The sequence below is a fragment of the Pleurodeles waltl genome, chromosome 7 (genome assembly GCF_031143425.1).
Source record: "Pleurodeles waltl isolate 20211129_DDA chromosome 7, aPleWal1.hap1.20221129, whole genome shotgun sequence".
NCBI classification, from domain to species: Eukaryota; Metazoa; Chordata; class Amphibia; order Caudata; family Salamandridae; genus Pleurodeles; species Pleurodeles waltl.
In genome coordinates, this window is record NC_090446.1 from 959,188,173 (window position 1) to 959,206,562 (window position 18,390).

The 18,390-nt window shown below is 46.3% G+C and overlaps 1 protein-coding gene across 1 annotated transcript in view; it reads right to left on the bottom strand.

Annotated features, from left to right (window-relative positions):
- Nucleotides 1-6,641: 6,641 nt before the first annotated feature.
- LOC138245781 (galectin-3-binding protein-like) overlaps nucleotides 6,642-18,390 on the bottom strand; it is a 46,275-nt gene continuing 34,526 nt past the window's right edge. Inside the window, exon 4 of the mRNA XM_069199678.1 lies at nucleotides 6,642-8,467. Within this exon, the coding sequence (XP_069055779.1) occupies nucleotides 7,462-8,467 (1,006 nt within the window). The 3' untranslated portion in view covers nucleotides 6,642-7,461. The remainder of the gene's footprint in view (nucleotides 8,468-18,390) is intronic.

Sequence of the window (18,390 nt, forward strand, 5' to 3'; positions counted from 1 at the left end):
CAAGATGCCAATAACGGCAGCTGTTTGCACTGTACAAATTCATTAATTCATTTGTCAACACGGAAGCTGTGGCCAATACTCCTTGAATGTCATTTTTTTAAACTTATTAACATTCAGTAACTCTTTCCTATTTGACCCGTACATGAATGAGTGTAGTGATCTGCTACATAGCACTGAGATGACATCAGTCCCCTGCCCAAGAACCAGTCAAGCAGCGGCATCGAGTCTGGACTCTATTTGTATATCTGTGTGTATGTGTGCGGGTCTATGTGTGTGGGTCCATGTGTGAGGTGAGTGGCCCACTGAGTGTGTGCGTGTGAGTCTGAAGTCAGCAAGTACAAATTTATGAAAAAGTGGTGCATCAGAGCTGATGTGCCACTTTTTCTGTGCCTCCTACCCGCACCTAACGACACCATGGTTGTGCTGTATTTATAAAAAACATTTTTGACGCTACTCTGGCTCATTGCTACACTGACATCGAAAACGTTGACACTAGTGTAGCACAGTGCAAGGAGGCCCATATGTTTGTATGGGTGCACCATTTTAATGCCTGCTCTTAGCAGGCGTTAAAAATGATGACAAAAATGGTGCAGTGAAATCTGTTAAATTTCACTCTGCCATTTTTGCAGACCTCCTAGCTCCAGAACGCCCCTCCTTGCATACATTATACAGGCATAATGTGGCGCCAGGGGTTACAAAGTGGCACAATGCATGCATTGTGCCACTTTGTAAATATGGCATGAGGAAAAGTCCACCTTAGCGCCACCTTAGTGTCAAATAAATTACACTAAGGCGGCGCTAAGGCAGCACAAGGGGCTCTTAAATATACTCCACCTCTTCAAAAATATGTATTTGATACTGGGTCGTTTTGTTAGGAAATATAGACTCCGGAAACTATTTTCTTGCACTTTTTCTAAGGAAACAAAATATTTTTAAAATGCCCTTTTCGTTTTGGAAAACTGTTATGTTGTTCAAGTTCACAGTTTTAAAACTGTAATTTGTGTCACATAGCTGCAAAGTCGATTTTCAGCTTCAGCTTTATTGTCTGTAGGTCTGCTTCTGACCTCATACCAATATTTACTTTACTTTCAGTCATGTTGGCAAAGCCAATAGGTTTCGCCTATGTGAGATCTATTAGTCTTGTCAATGTTTGAAAGATATGTTGCACCCCCGACGTTACCCCAGACGTTTTGTCTTTACCTCCTGTTTTGTTGCTATATCTTTTTGTTGGTTTTGGAACTCTGAGCACTTTACCACTGTTAATCAGTGCTAAAGTGCACGTTCTTCTCCCCTAAAACATGGTAACATTGGTGTATCCACAATTGGCATATTCAATTAACCTGTATGTCCCTTGTAGAGTGGTATACCATATACCAAGGGCCTGTAAATTAAAAGCTACTAGTGGGCCTGCAGCATTGATTGTGCCACCCACTTAAGATAACCCTGTAAACATGTATCAGGCTTGCCACTGCAGAGCCTCTATTGGCAGTCTCACTGCCATCATGTCTTGACATCTAAAACCTCTTGCCGAGCCCAAAACTCACCTTTTCTTACATATGTCACTCCTAAGGTAGGTCCTGGGAAGCCCATAGATCAAGGTGACATGGAAGCAAAAGGCAGGACATGTACCTTTAAGCTTTTCATGTCCTAGTAATGAAAAACTCCTAAAGTCATATTTCATTAGTGTGAGGCCTGCCCCTCTCATAGGCCAGCATTGGGAACTTATTATAAAATCTTTAAGCTGTTATTCATGATCTGAGAGGGGTAGCTGAATCACGTTTAGTACCACTGAAATGGTAATTATAAATCCTTTTTACTAGTAAGGTCAGATTTATTATTAATATTTTAGAAATGCCACTTTTAGAAAGTGGGAATTTCTCTCCAACCTCTGCCTTGTGTGCCTACAGCCTATTTCCGAAACAGGTCTGGCTTGGGCTAGGTGACAGCTATACTTGTGCAATCCCTTCAGACACCCACAACACAGGATACTCAGCTATATCCGCAATCATCTGCATTCTGATGGGTCTTCATGTGGAGGTGGTTAGGAAGTGCTTACAATTACATTTCAAGGGGTAGTGACTAGAGCCCAAACAAAGGGGCTGATTACCTCCCACTGACAGTCTGGAGACGAGGCTAACCTGAAAGGGGGACCTGTGTACTTCACAAGAACTCTTTTGTAGTCACACCCCACATCAAAGGCACTTGTCATTGTAAGTACTAGGTCTCTTGACTCAGTCATGGCAGTACACTACTGGACTAAGAAGAAACTCTGCTGGAGTAAAGGCTTCTGTGCCAGGAGGATTGCCACTCTGCTGTGACTGACTATTCCCAGGAACTGCTGACTTGCTGTGTAGTGCTACCCTGCTGCCTGCTTGTAGGATGCTGGCCCTCTATGTAGTGTGCAAAGCTGGGCACACTGTTCAGGTGGCCCAGGCAACCACAGGTTGGTTTACAGAGGTAAAACCAGACCACCTAATGCTCTAACTTTTGCGATAGCTTGGTCAAGCAGTTAGGCTAATCTTGGAGAAGTGCAGAGCATTTTTTGTACTCACAGTATTAACAAATGAGACCACACACGCAAAAGAATAACGCGAGGCCAAGTTACAAAAATACTTCAGATTTATATAAAAATTTGAAGACAGAGATCATCAAAATTGGGTAAGTACTTTTTAAGTTATGAATTTTTTACGTTTTAATAAAAATAGTATTTTTGTGCATAATTACGCATCAGAGGAATCATCGGAGAATATACTTTAAAAAAGCATATAAAATTGGGAAATTGGATTACTAATGTTTCCTTTTGCTGGTATGTTGAGGTCTTCGGTGGGCACTATGGGCCAGCAGGAGAAGTTAGGGCGGCTCCCTGTTTCGGTGGGAGCAGCTGCAGATAGTCATTGGAACTGGTGCCAGGCCACTGCGGGGGACCACTTGGAAAAGCACTACACAGGTGGACTTAAAGGTAAGTCCGGTGGGTCCCCTTGGAGTGTCGAGGTTGCAAGGGATGGGGGACCCTTAAGGCACAGCTGGATCTTCGGTGCAGAACATAGGGTGGCCAGGTCAAGAGTGAATTGGTGAGCCAGGTGCTGAGCGCAAAGGTGCCCTTGGAAGCAGGAGGTAGTTCTCATTAAGGGTCACATGCAGGTCAACCAGGGCACTTTGGTGGGAGGTCCTGGTGGTTCCTGAAGTCTCTTGGCTGGGGCTTCCTTCTGGTCCTTTTGCAGGCAGGAATTGACTGTCTTTCTTGGGGTATGATGTGAGATGACCAGTACCTAGGGGTATTGCACTGTTTGGCCACTGGAGAGTGCAGTGCCATCAAGCTTGGCACACTTGCAGGGTTTGTCCGCATGGTCTTTCAGGTGGAGTTTGGTCAGGTGGTGGTGTCCGGTTCCTTGGTCAGCAGCCAGTCAGTGAAGTGGCCTTCAATGGGTCTTTAGTGTTGGGTTGCAGGAGAATGATGCCTTCACTCTGGCGGGAGATCGTTGGCGATTTTTGAAGAGTGGCAGACTTCTCGGGGTTTATATAGTCCGTACAGTGTCCAAGCAACCCCTCAGTGGCGATTGTCGAGTCCTGAGTGCAGCAGGCAGGGTTTGGAGCCTTTTCTTGGTGCAGCAGGACTTCAGTTCTTGAGCCTTGGGTCTTCTTTGTTGGTAGTCTTCTTTTGTCCTTGGAATCTAATTTATTGGTTTGGAAATGCCCTCTAAATACTGTATTTAGTGGGAATTTAGGGGAGTACCTAGTAGTGACCAATGGGTCAGGTGCACCCACTAAGTGACCACTTTTTGTGGGCAGAGGTCACTTCCCTATACCTGATTGGCTATTTTCCTTCCTTGCAAGATGCAGGGAAATTAAATGGGTGGTGCAAGCTGGGTATGACCACTCTTCCTAGTCTTTGTGTGGTTTCCCACCTTTGCTCCTGCCAAAAGTGGGGGTTTGCAACGGGGTGCCCATCTGCTGCTAGCAGCAGGCTTGGGGGGAGGGCAAAGTTTCAAGGGCGATAAGTCCTTTGAAGCTTGCTAGCAGGGCAGTGCACATTCCTGAGGGAGGTGTTGTTTGCAGCTCCACCCAGGAAGGGCTTTGTTCTGGGACCCAGAGAGCAGGATCTCTCACCGTAGGGTTGCAGAATCTTGTCTGGTGGTGGGAGGCTGGTTGTGATCGGTCAGCAGCCATGCCAGGGTAGTTAGCTTTTTCAGGGGGCACCTCTAAGGTGACCCCTGAGTACATGTGGTAATAAATCTAATTCTGGTACAGTTTGGACTCATCATTCTGAGTTGTTTGACACAAAACAACTAAGGGTTCAGAGTAGCCATCATGTAGCCATGAAACTTGTACTAACCAATGTCCAGCACATGTATTAAAATGGCTGCTCTGTTCACTTACTATGTCCTAGGTTTGGCAAGGACACAGTAGGGGCATATTTCTCATGCACCTATGCCCACACATTTAATATAGTGCACCCTGCCTTAGGAATTGAAGGCCTGCTAGAGAGGTGACTTACCTATAGTGCATGCAGTGTGTAGTGGACAGGGCACACAGGACGTATGCCCTGTCGAGTTTGACTTTTAGGATTACAATGGCAGTGCTATGTGCTTCTGGATGCACAGCCCTAGAGGGTGGCACAATCTGTGCTGATGCTCTCAGGGTCCTACCCTTAGTACCTAATGCCCTGAGTATCTAAGTATCATTTACTAGGGACTTATAGTGGCAGCTAAAGGTGTTACCAATAAGGCCAATGCATCACAACAGTTTTAGGGAAAGAGATCTGGCCCAGGGAACCTGGTTAGCAGGGGTCCTGGGCACTAGCAATTTTGAGGCTACATAAGGTACCAGGCAAAAAGTGGGGGCTGACCATGACAAATGAGGCCTTTTCTCATACTGCTGACCTTTGCCCTGCAATAAGAACCAACAAACAGCTCCAGAGTGTCTTCAAGGGCCCATTGACTGACTCACCCTTCCCTTCATCGGTCTGAGGCTGCAGGAATGCATCAACCTCACCAGCCTCCCTACCAGTGTCTGCAGCGATGTCCAAGTGCTGTGGGCTGAGCACCTTAAAGGAGTGTAACAGCGCAGGCACCTGCAAGTTCAGCGCGGCTCCAACTTCCACAACCACCGCGCTTGGGACTAAGTAAGACTAATCCTTCCCTGCATGGAGTACTTGGCAGGCGTTGCATTGCAACAAGTAAGTTGCGTTTTTGTTTGGACCCCTGCGTGCTGCTCATCCCCCCTTTGACCCTACCTGCCACTGAGCTCCATATATGTGTATGAGATGGCCAGCGTTTCAACAGTCGGGAACACAGACTTGCCTGATAGCCTAGCCCCATCCACGACACACAGTACACTCCTGCCCGACTCCCGTTTCCTACTTGCAACCAGGAATATTCCTGGCCGCGGCACCTACAGCATTTCTTTTGTGATCAGACCAGAGAGGTCCCAGGGGATTACTTGGCACTCCTCACAGGTGAGCAGTACTACCGTGTTTCTCCTAATAGGCCTGCCAGCGGGGCCAGGCTCCTTCAACAACCACTTACGGGGCATTCCTCTGCAGTACTGTAAAGGCCTGAAATCGAGCCCTGTGCACTTAGGATCTGCCTATTCCTCCATCTGTGCAACTGCCTTTTTCACTACGGTGTGAACTTAACTCAGGATCATATTTATTGCTGTGATCTAATATCTAACATTGACTGGAGCAGTTTTGTTTTAATATCTAACTCCTAAACTACGTATTGGATTTTTATTGTATGGGTCTTATTCCAATCAAATAAACCTCACTTATTTTTCTAAACATGTGTAGAGTCTTTTTGTGGTGTTTCCATTGTGTTGCTGTACGTGTGTGTTGCACAGTACTTTACACATTGCCTTCTAAGCTACGCCTGCCTGCTCTGTGCCAAGCTACCAGAGGCTGAGCACAGGATCATTTTGGTTGTGCAATTGACGTACTCTGACTAGATTGACAGTCCCTACTTGGACATGGTGCAAACCTCTGCCAATTTGAGACTCTATTTTTAACAGGGGGGTCTAGTGCAAGGCCATACTTGCCATTTACCTATACCACTTTCAGCAGAGGGATGCTAGATTACATCAAGTATATGGTGCTATTGTAAGAATCTGGCATAGCAATACAACATTTAACTTAAGGTGGCAAAAATCCTTGCACTGGCACCCCTGTTGTGAGGCAGGTCGGAAATATGGTTTGATATGTTTGGTATGGAACATTTATGTGCCAGAATATCATATACAAAAATATAAAATGCAGTGCTCTATAAGTATAATAATAACAAAAATATCGTCCGGTTATGTATGAATGTTCACCAATGGGGAAGTATGTCTGTGGACCATATTTAGGTCAAGATGTTTATTTTAGACAATGTTTCAACAACGGTATTCTGGTACCACTCCTATAGAGCCCTAGTCTTAATAAGTGAGACTCGTCCTTCCTGAAACCCCCCAAAGGTGAGACTTGTTCTTGGCTTTTCCAGGCAACAGATGCTAAAGTGTATGCAACTCATTTAAGAGTCGATAAGACAGGCAAGGCGTACATTTGTATATTCACCACACTGACACGATTTCTGCATGCCATTTTTTAACCCTTAATAAAATCATGATTTGAAAACATAAGTGAAAAAACACAAAATCAGATTCAAAAGTTTCAGTTCAAATTACAAATGTATTTTAATTTGCATAAACATGCTATAACCTTACACTAGTTCTAATTAATGGATTGGATTCGAAAGACATTCACGTTGCATGTAGGCACACTGTGCATCAATAGAGATAGACAGAGCCAAGTCCCTTGACAGAAACATTTAATTGGAAAGGCCTCGCACCTTTTCTAGTGTGCTCGACATATGTAGGAAGGGGTTGTGACTATAAATATGGGCTTAAGTAGTGCGTAGATCTAGAACCTCAATGGAGTCCACAGTTAGTACAGATAATTCAAAAGGCTCTGCGATTCAAGCAAGGAAGGTGGAATTTTCTAAACATAATCATGATCATGCGCCCTAGTCCTGTGTCTCACTAACAGTAAGATTCTTTATTTACCATGGCCCTCTTCACTTACAGTATGATTCATGATTCTCACTAGTCGATTATCAGTCTTACAATATGACTTATTATTCCCCATAACACTAACATTAAGACTCCCCTTGGGTCTTCCCCTATAGCAATCGCCTCTATATTAAACTTACTGTGGAACTCGTAGTTCACACACACACCTCTATTCACACTAACCATACTAACACTTAATTCTTTCTCTATCAGTTCCTCTCTGAGAAAAATATAATTATTTTACCCCCGAGACCTGTATCATTTTGAAAGTAGGACTCATCATTTCCCTACTCCTATATTTCGCTAATAGGAGGACTTTCAAGCCTGCACTTTATTACGCAGTGACTAACAGGACTCGTCGGTGTGGCTTTATCATCAGCAGCAGTAGGAATGCTACTTAAGATGGCCCAGTGTGTGCCCCTATACAATGGGGTCTGGTAAGGCTACGTACATAGGACGGATAACCAGTGTGAACTGGGAATATCCAGAGGGACAGGGGAAGGGGGAGCCATTTGCCCCACTGGGCACTATAGCCAGTCTGTCCTTGAAGTCCTGGACTTCAGTAATGACATTACCCTGGCAACGCATGAGAGCTTTATTCTCATACCATATGGAGTGCTCTGCGGAATAGGCACTGGCGAGACTCAGAAGAGGAAATGAGCCTTCAGGACAAGTGAAGCCATAGTTTCTGCAGCTCTGACTGGAAGGGTGGAAGCCAGCGTTCCAGTACAAAAGCTGTGACCTAAATATGAAGCTGGGGTGAGTAGGAGTCTGGAAAGATTGATACATCCCGTAGTAGTAGCTGTTGTCGTTGCTGTTCATCTGGTGCGTCCAACCAGGAGAGGTATAAATCCTGGGGGTGAAAGTGGCCTCAGTCAGGTTCACATGCTGTGCCAGGGTTTGGAAAGAGACTGTATGGAACTCCAGAGACTCTAGTATTCGGCCTTGGAAGAGGGCCTCAAAGTCACTGTAGAATGACAGGTTGAACTGAAGCTGAAAAAGGTCCTCGGGTGGTATCATGGGGAAGCGAATCTCTTCCACCAGATGTCGATCCAGGCGGTTCAATGTCCTCCACCTTCCCAGTGCTCTCAGCAGGGAGAGCTCATCCCGCACCACTACATCAGACCTCACAAGCAATGCTCTGAGCTGCTCATAGCTGAGATTCAACCAGGCCTCAGTTTCAGAGAATGCTTCACAGTTCCAGGCAAGGAACTGCAGACAGAGCTCTGCTAACTGGGGGTCTTGACTATCAAGTGCGTAGTTGTATAGATCCAGTTGGGCATGGAACGTGGGGTCTTCTGGAATGATAAGTGAGAAGAGCTGGGCACAGAACTGCTGCAGTTTAGTCGCTTTGTAGTCAGAGGCTATTTTGTGGAAACACTTTACCGAAGACAGCTTGATTTCAATGCTTCTAGTGTAGAGATACCTATGGGACAATGGAGAAGTATAGGCACATTAAATTTCAAGAAGCAGATTATTTGCAGAAAAAGACAATTAAGTTAGATAGGCTGCAATGCAGCTGTTTGATGGTGCAGACGTAGGAGGTGAAGACTGTAATGTAGCTTGTGATGAGTGAATTCAGGGAAAATGCTTTGAAGCAGTCAGTCGAAGTTGTCCTACTTCACCTAAATGAAATTTTCTGGTATGCACAAGTAGGCTATTTTCGACCTGCAGGTTGTCCTGCAGGTGAAGAGGGGAGACATCCTTTGGCTAGAAGACAGCATAGCTGGGGACAGGGCTAGGGGAGGCGGGGGCGCTGAGTTTTCGGTGGGGGAAGCTGGAGTTCTGGGAAATTGTGATGAGTGTGTGGCCCGAATGTTCAACTATTGAAATTAAGGTGATTTTGTGGGGAAAGATGAAGGGGTAAGGTGGCAGGGGACCATGCAAGGGCAGGGGGAATGGGACTGGCAGGGAGGATAGGGTTAGGGATTAATTTCAAGCAGAGGTAGCTCGCTGGCTGCACGTGGCAGCGGGGGGGGGTACAATTTTGCACCGCTGTGAAAAGCTACAGGTCTTTTTCTGAACCTAGTCGACATTGATGATCATCCAGCATTGATATACAGCCTGAAAACTAGTATGGGCTTTACTAGCACATTCTTTCAAAATCCTACCTCAGCAATGACAGAAAGATACTCGGTGACTAGCTGTGCCTCTGGCACCTTATCCCACTGGTACAGTGAAAATATGTCAGCATTTATGAACACTGTGGACTGAGACCAGATTTGTTATACGTAGTTTGTAGTTCTGGCTCTGAGGAGCTAAGATATTCATAGGCAAAGACTAAATGTAATTAAAACGAAGCTCTCCGGAAATGCAATAAAGAAATTCATATAAAAACAAAACTTTTTCAGATAGAGGCTTCCCGATCCTGGATTCTCCAGCATCATCTGAAGTGTGCTATCCTGTAAGCCATCATTTTCACCTTTTGTTTGAAACCCCTTAAGAGCCATCCGTACAGACAGGAAAATCAAGATCCACCAGAATGCTAAAGACAGTCAACTCTAGCTCAAAAACCCCTCAGTAAACGACATACAGAGACACAAAGCTTGCCTCGAACACATTTAAACCTCGTAATGACTGAATTCCTCCTGGGTGCCAACAACTGTGAGAAAGTAGCCTCTTTCTAGCCTTGTTACCCCCACTTTTGGCCTGTTTATGAGTATATGTCAGGGTATTTTCACTGTCTCACTGGGATCCTGCTAGCCAGGGCCCAGTGCTCATAGTGAAAACCCTATGTTGTCAGTATGTTTGTTATGTGTCACTGGGACCCTGCTAGCCAGGACCCCAGTGCTCATAAGTTTGTGGCCTATATGTATGTGTTCCCTGTGTGATGCCTAACTGTCTCACTGAGGCTCTGCTAACCAGAACCTCAGTGGTTATGCTCTCTCTGCTTACCAAATTTGTCACTAACAGGCTAGTGACCAATTTCACCAATTCACATTGGCATACTGGTACACCCATATAATTCCCTAGTATATGGTACTAAGGTACCCAGGGTATTGGGGTTCCAGGAGATCCCTATTGGCTGCAGCATTTCTTTTGCCACCCATAGGGAGCTCTGACAATTCTTACACAGGCCTTCCAGTGCAGCCTGAGTGAAATAACGTCCACGTTATTTCACAGCCATTTACCACTGCACTTAAGTAACTTATAAGTCACCTATATGTCTAACCTTCACCTGGTGAAGGTTGGGTGCAAAGTTACTTTGTGTGTGGGCACCCTGGCACTAGCCAAGGTGCCCCAACATTGTTCAGGGCAAATTCCCCGGACTTTGTGAGAGCGGGGACACCATTACACGCGTGCACTGTACATAGGTCACTACCTATGTACAGCGTCACAATGGTAACTCCGAACATGGCCATGTAACATGTCTAAGATCATGGAGTTGTCACCCCAATGCCATTCTGGCATTGGGGGTGACAATTCCATGATCCTTCGGGTCTCTAGCACAGAACCCGGGTACTGCTAAACTGCCTTTCCGGGGTATCCACTGCAGCTGCTGCTGCTGCCAACCCCTCAGACAGGTTTCTGCCCTCCTGGGGTCCAAGCAGCCCTGGCCCAGGAAGGCAGAACAAAGGACTTTCTCTGAGAGAGGGTGTAACACCCTCTCCCTTTGGAAATAGGTGTGAAGGCTGGGGAGGAGTAGCCTCCCCCAGCCTCTGCAAATGCGTTGATGGGCACAGATGGTGCCCATCTCGGCATAAGCCACTCTACACCGGTTCAGGGATCCCCCAGCCCTGCTCTGGCACGAAACTGGACAAAGGAAAGGGGAGTGACCACTCCCCTGACCTGCACCTCCCAGGGAAGGCGCCCAGAGCTCCTCCAGTGTCTCCCAGACCTCTGCCATCTTGGAAACAGAGGTGTTTGTGGCCAGTGCCAGCAGGTGACGTCAGAGGCTCCTTCTGATAGGCTCTTACCTCTCTTCGTAGCCAATCCTCCTTCCTAGGTAGCCAAACCTCCTTTTCTGGCTATTTAGGGTCTCTGCTTTGGGGATCTCACCAGATAACAAATGCAAGAGCTCACCAGAGTTCCTCTGCATCTCCCTCTTCACCTTCTGCCAAAGGATCGACCGCTGACTGCTCAGGACGCCTGCAAAACCGCAACAAAGTAGCAGGACGACTACTAGCAACCTTGTATTGCTTCATCCTGCCGGCTTTCTCGACTGTTTCCAGGTGGTGCATGCTCTGGGGGTAGCCTGCCTCCTTGCTGCACCAGGAGCTCTGAAGAAATCTCCTGTGGGTCGACGGAATCTTCCCCCTGCAACCGCAGGCAACAAAAGACTGCATCACTGGTCTTCTGGTTCCCCTCTCAGCACTACGAGCATGGTCCCTGGAACTCAGCAACTCTGTCCAAGTGACTCCCACAGTCCAGTGACTCTTCAGTCCAAGTTTGGTGGAGGTTAGACCTTGCCTCCCCACGCTAGACTGCATTGCTGGGTACCGCATGATTTGAAGCTGCTCCGGCTCCTGTGCACTCTTCCAGGATTTCCTTCATGCACAGCCAAGCCTGCGTCCCCGACACTCTAACTTGCAGTGCACAACCTTCTGAGTTGTCCTCCGGCGTCGTGGGACCCCCTTTTGTGACTTCCCGTGGACTCCGGTTCACTCTTCTTCCAAGTACCTGTTCAGGTACTTCTGCAGGTGCTGACTGCTTCTGTGAGGGCTCCCTGACTTGCTGAGCGCCTCCTCTGTCTCCTCATCCAAGTAGTGACATCCTGGTCCCTCCTGGGCCGCAGCAGCATCCAAAAACCCTAACAGCGACCCTTGCAGCTAGCAAGGCTTGTTTGCGGTCTTTCTGTGTGGGAACACCTCTGCAAGCTTCTTCACAACGTGAGACATCCATCCTCCAAAGGGGAAGTTCCTAGTCCTCTTCGTTCTTGCAGAACACCAAGCTTCTTCCACCCAGTGGCAGCTTCCTTGCACACTCAGCTGGCATTTCCTGGGCTCCTGCCGACTCTCGACATTGTTGCGACTCTTGGACTTGGTCCCCTTGTCTTACAGGTACTCAGGTCCGGAAATCCACTGTTGTTGCATTGCTGGTGTTTGTTCTTCCTGCAAAAACCCCCTATCACGACTTCTGTGCTCTCTGGGGGGTAGTAGGTGCACTTTACACCTACCTTTCAGGGTCTTGGGGAGGGGGCTATTTTTCTAACCCTCACTGTTTTCTTACAGTCCCAACGACCCTCTACAAGCTCACATAGGTTTGGGGTCCATTCGTGGTTCGCATTCCACTTTTGGAGTATATGATTTGTGTTGCTCCTATACCTATGTGCTCCTATTGCAATCTACTGTAACTTTACATTGCTTGCATTACTTCCTTTTGCTATTACCTGCATAATTTTGGTTTGTGTGCATATATCTTGTGTATATATCCTATCCTCATACTGAGGGTACTCACTGAAATACTTTTGGCATATTGTCATAAAAATAAAGTACCTTTATTTTTAGTATATCTGTGTATTGTGTTTTCTTATGATATTGTGCATATGACAACAGTGGTATAGTTGGAGCTTTACATGTCTCCTAGTTCAGCCTAAGCTGCTTTGCCATAGCTACCTTCTATCAGCCTAAGCTGCTAGAAACACCTCTTCTACACTAATAAGGGATAACTGCACCTGGCACAAGGTGTAAGTACCTCTGGTACCCACTACAAGCCAGGCCAGCCTCCTACATTGGTTGTGCAGCGGTGGGATAAGTACTTGTAACTACTTACCACTTTGTAATTGTGTACTTTTCATAAGAGAATAATATACAACACAAGTTCAGTGTATGTACACTTAACCAAAAAGTTTTGCTTTTCTTCTCTTACACTTTCTACTAAGTGTTGAAAAGTACTCCAAAACTTCTAAAAAGTTTCTAAAAGATTTAAAAAGTTTTTTTTTCTCTGTTCTTTAAAAAGTTCTATAACTTTTTCTTTCTTCTCACTGTCTCTAAACCTTCTGTTATCGTGTCTGCTGTAGAGTCTGCTCTTAAAATGTTCAATACCACCTATGACAATTTAAATTTCAAGAGCTTAAGGAGTCTCTGCTTAGATAGAGGCTTACTGATAGGAAAGAACCCTACAAGAGAATTTCTGTATAACATGCTCATTGTGAATGATGAGTCCCTAGCAGGCACTTCAAATGAGAAGTTAATAGATAGCTCCCATTCTGACTCAGGGGAACCCCTGGAGGGAGGTGGGGATGGTTCTATTCCAAATCTGCCCCTCAGCAGACCACATAGCAATGCTGGTAGTAATAGGAGCTCCCATCATAGTAGGGATGTTTTTATTCCTGGAGGCCAGGTTGTTAGAGTCCAAGCTGTTAGGGACAGATCTCCCTCTGTGGTTTCCAATTTATCCTCAGTGTCCAAGCATTCCCATCCCACCCACCCTGAAGACAATATGTTAGAAAGGGAACTCAAAAGGTTGAGAGTGTAAGAGACCAGACTGAAGCTTAAACAGCAACAGCTGGGTCTAGACAGGGAATCCCTAGACCTGGAGAAGGAGAGACAGAGATTGGGGTTTGGACCCCATGGTGGCAGCAGCAGTATTCCTGATAGTAATCCTGTTAGAGAGCATGATTCCAGGAATCTGCACAAGATAGTTCCCCCTTACAAGGAGGGGGATGACATCAGCAAGTGGTTTGCTGCCCTTGAGAGGCCCTGTATGGTACAGGGGGTCCCTCAAAGGCAGTGGGCTGCTATATTGTGGCTATCTTTCACTGGAAAGGGTAGGGATAGGCTCCTTACTATTAGAGAAAGTGATGCTAACAATTTTGCAGTTTTGAAGGATGCACTCTTGGATGGATTTGGCTTAACCACTGAACAATACAGGATTAAGTTCAGAGACACCAGAAAAGAGTCCTCACAAGACTGGATAGACTTTGTTGACTGTTCAGTGAAGGCCTTGGAGGGGTGGTTACATGGCAGTAAAGTTTCTGACTATGAAAGCCTGTATAATCTTATTCTGAGAGAGCATATTCTGAATAACTGTGTGTCTGACTTGTTACACCAATATCTAGTGGACTCAGATCTGACCTCTCCCCAAGAATTGGGAAAGAAGGCAGACAAATGGGTCAGAACAAGAGTGAACAGAAAAGTTCATACAGGGGGTGACAAGGATGGCAAGAAGAAAGATGGTGAGAAATCTCAGGATAAGCATGGGGATACGCGTAAAACCAAAGATCCTTCTTCAAGTCCTAAACACTCTTCAGGGGGTGGAGATAAATCAAATTCTTCCTCTTCTTCACAGCATACACACATTAAAAAGCCTTGGTGCTATGTGTGTAAAAATAAAGGCCATTGGCAATGGGATAAGTCCTGTCCAGGTAAACCCCCTGAGCCAACCACCACTAATACATCAAACTCTAGTGCCCCTAGCAGTAGAGGTAATAGTGGTGGGACTGCTGGCAACAGTCAAAGTAAGGGTGTAGTTGGGTTCACTTATGGGTCAATCATAGAAACTGGGGTAGTCAGTCCCAAGACAGTTTCTGTCACACCTAGTGGCATTGGCCTTGCCACACTGGCTGCTTGTCCCCTTACAATGGATAAGTACAGGCAGACAGTTTCAATAAATGGTGTTGAGGCCCAGGCCTACAGGGACACAGGTGCCAGTATCACTCTGGGACTGCAAACCTAGTGCCCCCTGAACAACACATCATTGGACAACAGTACAAGATTATTGATGTCCATAACTCCACTAAGTTTCTTCCCTTAGCTATAGTTCAGCTTAGTTGGGGTGGAGTTACTGGCCCTAAGCAGGTGGTAGTATCACCTAGCTTACCTGTAGACTGTCTCTTAGGTAATGACCTAGAGACCTCAGGTTGGGCTGAGGTAGAGTTTTATACCCATGCAGCCATGCTGGGTATCCCTGAGGAATTGCTTCCTCTCATTTCTATTGAAATGAAAAAGCAAAGGAGAGAAAAAGGCCTGAAAACTCAGGATCCTTCTCCAACAACAGGTAAAAAGGGTATCACAGTATCCCCTAACCACCCTGCCATTCAGGATACCATTCCTGTGGTGGGAGAAACCTCTCCTGGGGTGGCACCTGTACCAAGGGAATCATCAGCTGGCACAGCTGTACTCCCTGAGGTGAAAGTACCTCTCTGTGGGATAACTAATATTGGTGAGTAAAAGGGCACCATTTTAGTTAACATGGAGCATCCCTCCAGCCCTCCCAGAGAAACTTTAGTGCAGAAACCCTGCACTGCCTCACAACACTTAGGACAGCAGCCCCACCCTAGTATGGAGCTCATAGGACAGCATCCCTGCCCTGCTCCAACTAAAGAGAAACAGCATCCCTGTTCTCTCTTACAGCCATATGGACAACGTTTTTGCCCAGCTATGGCTTTACTGAGACAGCATCCCTGTCTGGCATTCTCATCACTAGAAATAGGTCCAGTGGACAATTCCCACTGTTCTAAACTGAAACTTACTGATAGGAACTCTGAAAATATATCTTCACATTGTTGGTTAGTTAAAAAACTTCAAACAGGGTGGTTTACATCCCCACAGGGAAGTAACCATATAGTGGATTGTTAGAAATGGGGTCCTTGGTTGACAGTCAGGTTACCCCCTGTTCAAGCAAAGACCCTCACTCTAGTCAGGGTAAAAGAGAATCACCCTCAGCTAACCCCTGCTTACCCCCTTGGTAGCTTGGCAGAGCAGTAGGCTTAACCTCAGAGTGCTAGGCGTAAAGTATTTGTACCAACACACACAGTAACTCAATGAAAACACTACAAAATGACACAACATAGGTTTAGAAAAATAGGAAATATTTATCTAAACAAAACAAGACCAAAATGAAAAAAATCCACCATACACAAGTCAAGTTATTAATTAAAAATCAAAAAGAGTCTTTAAGTAGTTTTAAAAACACACTAGCGCTGCTAGAGTGAAAATGTACCTGGTGTGCGTCAAAAATAACCCAGCACGGGCGGGCGTGCGTCGAAAATAACTCCGCACGGCGGTACTCGAGTCAAAAATCCAGCCGCACGATGAGTTGACGATCCAGCCGCGCAGGTTGCGATCTCCCAGTCTCCGTCAGCGATGCTGCGCTTAGTTTCTCTTGCTCCGTGCGTCGATTCTTCGGTCGCGTTTCCTGCGAGCGTCGTTTCTCAGCCGCGCAGCTCGCGGCGCGTCGTTTTTCAGCCGCCGATCGGATTCGCGTCGATCTTTTCCCCGCACGGCGCTCTGTGCGTGGATTTTCTTGCCTTTAGGCTGCCAGCTTCTCCTTTCAGGGTCCCAGGAACTGGATGGGCACCACAGGGCAGAGTAGGAGTCTCTCCAGAGACTCCAGGTGCTGGCAGAGAGAAGTCTTTGCTGTCCCTGAGACTTCAAACAACAGGAGGCAAGCTCTAGATCAAGCCCTTGGAGATTTCTTCTCAAGATGGAAGGCACGCAAAGTCCAGTCTTTGCCCTCTTACTCTGGCAGAAGCAGCAACTGCAGGATAGCTCCACAAAGCACAGTCACAGGCAGGGCAGCTTTTCTTCCTCAGCTATTCAGCTCTTCTCCAGGCAGAGGTTCCTCTTGATTCCAGAAGTGTTTCTCAAGTCTGTAGATTTGGGTGCCCTTCTTATACCCATTTTAGTCTTTGAAGTCACCTTTCTTCAAAGGGGACTCACACCTACTTGTGAAATCCTGCCTTGCCCAGGCAAGGCCTCAGACACACACCAGGGGGTTGGAGCCGGCATTGTTAGAGGCAGGCACAGTCCTTTCAGATGAGAGTGACCACTCCACCCCTCCCTCCTAGCAGAGATGGCTAATCAGGAAATGCAGGTTACACCCCAGCTCCCTTTGTGTCACTGTCTGGTGTGAGGTGAAAAACAACCCAACTGTCAAACTGACCCAGACAGGGAATCCACAAACAAGGCAGAGTCACAGAATGGTTTAAGCAAGAAAATGCTCACTTTCTAAAAGTGGCATTTTCAAACGCACAATCTTAAAATCAACTTTATTAAAAGATGTATTTTTAAATTGTGAGCTCAGGGACCCCAAACTCCACATGTCCATCTACTCTCTAGGGGAATCTACGCTTTAATCATATTTAAAGGTAGCCCCCATATTATCCTATGAGAGAGACAGTCCTTGCAACAGTGAAAAACGAATTTAGCAGTATTTCACTGTCAGGACATATAAACCACATTACTATATGTCCTACCTTATCCATACACTGCACCCTGCCCTTGGGGCTACCTAGGGCCTACCTTAGGGGTGCCTTACATGTAAGAAAAGGGAAGGTTTTAGGCCTGGCAAGTGGGTACACTTGCCAAGTCGAATTTACAGTGTAAAAATACACACACAGACACTGCAGTGGCAGGTCTGAGACATGATTACAGAGCTACTTATGTGGGTGGCACAACCAGTGCTGCAGGCCCACTAGTAGCATTTGATTTACAGGCCCTGGCACCTCTAGTGCACCTTACTAGGGACTTACTAGTAAATCAAATATGCCAATCATGGATAAACCAATTACATACAATTTACACGGAGAGCATATGCACTTTAGCACTGGTTAGCAGTGGTAAAGTGCTCAGAGTTGAAAAGCCAACAGCAACAGGTCAGAAACAAATAGGAGGCAGGAGGCAAAAAGACTGGGGATGACCCTGCATAAGCAAAAGTCCAACATGGATGATAAAGGGAGTAACCAGTCTATTGTAGAGCTACTCTCCACTTATCACCACTTAGACATTAAAGACTCAACTGGCCAAGGTTAGCCTTATTGTCTTTCGTTGGGGAGGGGTGGGTTGTGTGAGAAAGTAGCCTCTTTCTAGCCTTGACACCCCCACTTTTGGCCTGTTTGTGAGTATATGTCAGGGTATTTTCACTGTCTCACTGGGATCCTGCTAGCCAGGGCCCAGTGCTCATAGTGAAAACCCTATGGTGTCAGTATGTTTGTTATGTGTCACTGGGACCCTGCTAGCCAGGACCCCAGTGTTCATAAGTTTGTGGCCTATATGTATGTGTTCCCTGTGTGATGCCTAACTGTCTCACTGAGGCTCTGCTAACCAGAACCTCAGTGGTTATGCTCTCTCTGCTTTCCAAATTCGTCACTAACAGGTTAGTGACCAATTTCACCAATTCACATTTGCATACTGGTACACCCATATAATTCCCTAGTATATGGTACTGAGGTACCCAGGGTATTGGGGTTCCAGGAGATCCCTATGGGCTGCAGCATTTCTTTTGCCACCCATAGGGAGCTCTGACAATTCTTACACAGGCCTGCCAGTGCAGCCTGAGTGAAATAACGTCCACGTTATTTCACAGCCATTTACCACTGCACTTAAGTAACTTATAAGTCACCTATATGTCTAACCTTCACCTGGTGAAGGTTGGGTGCAAAGTTACTTAGTGTGTGGGCACCCTGGC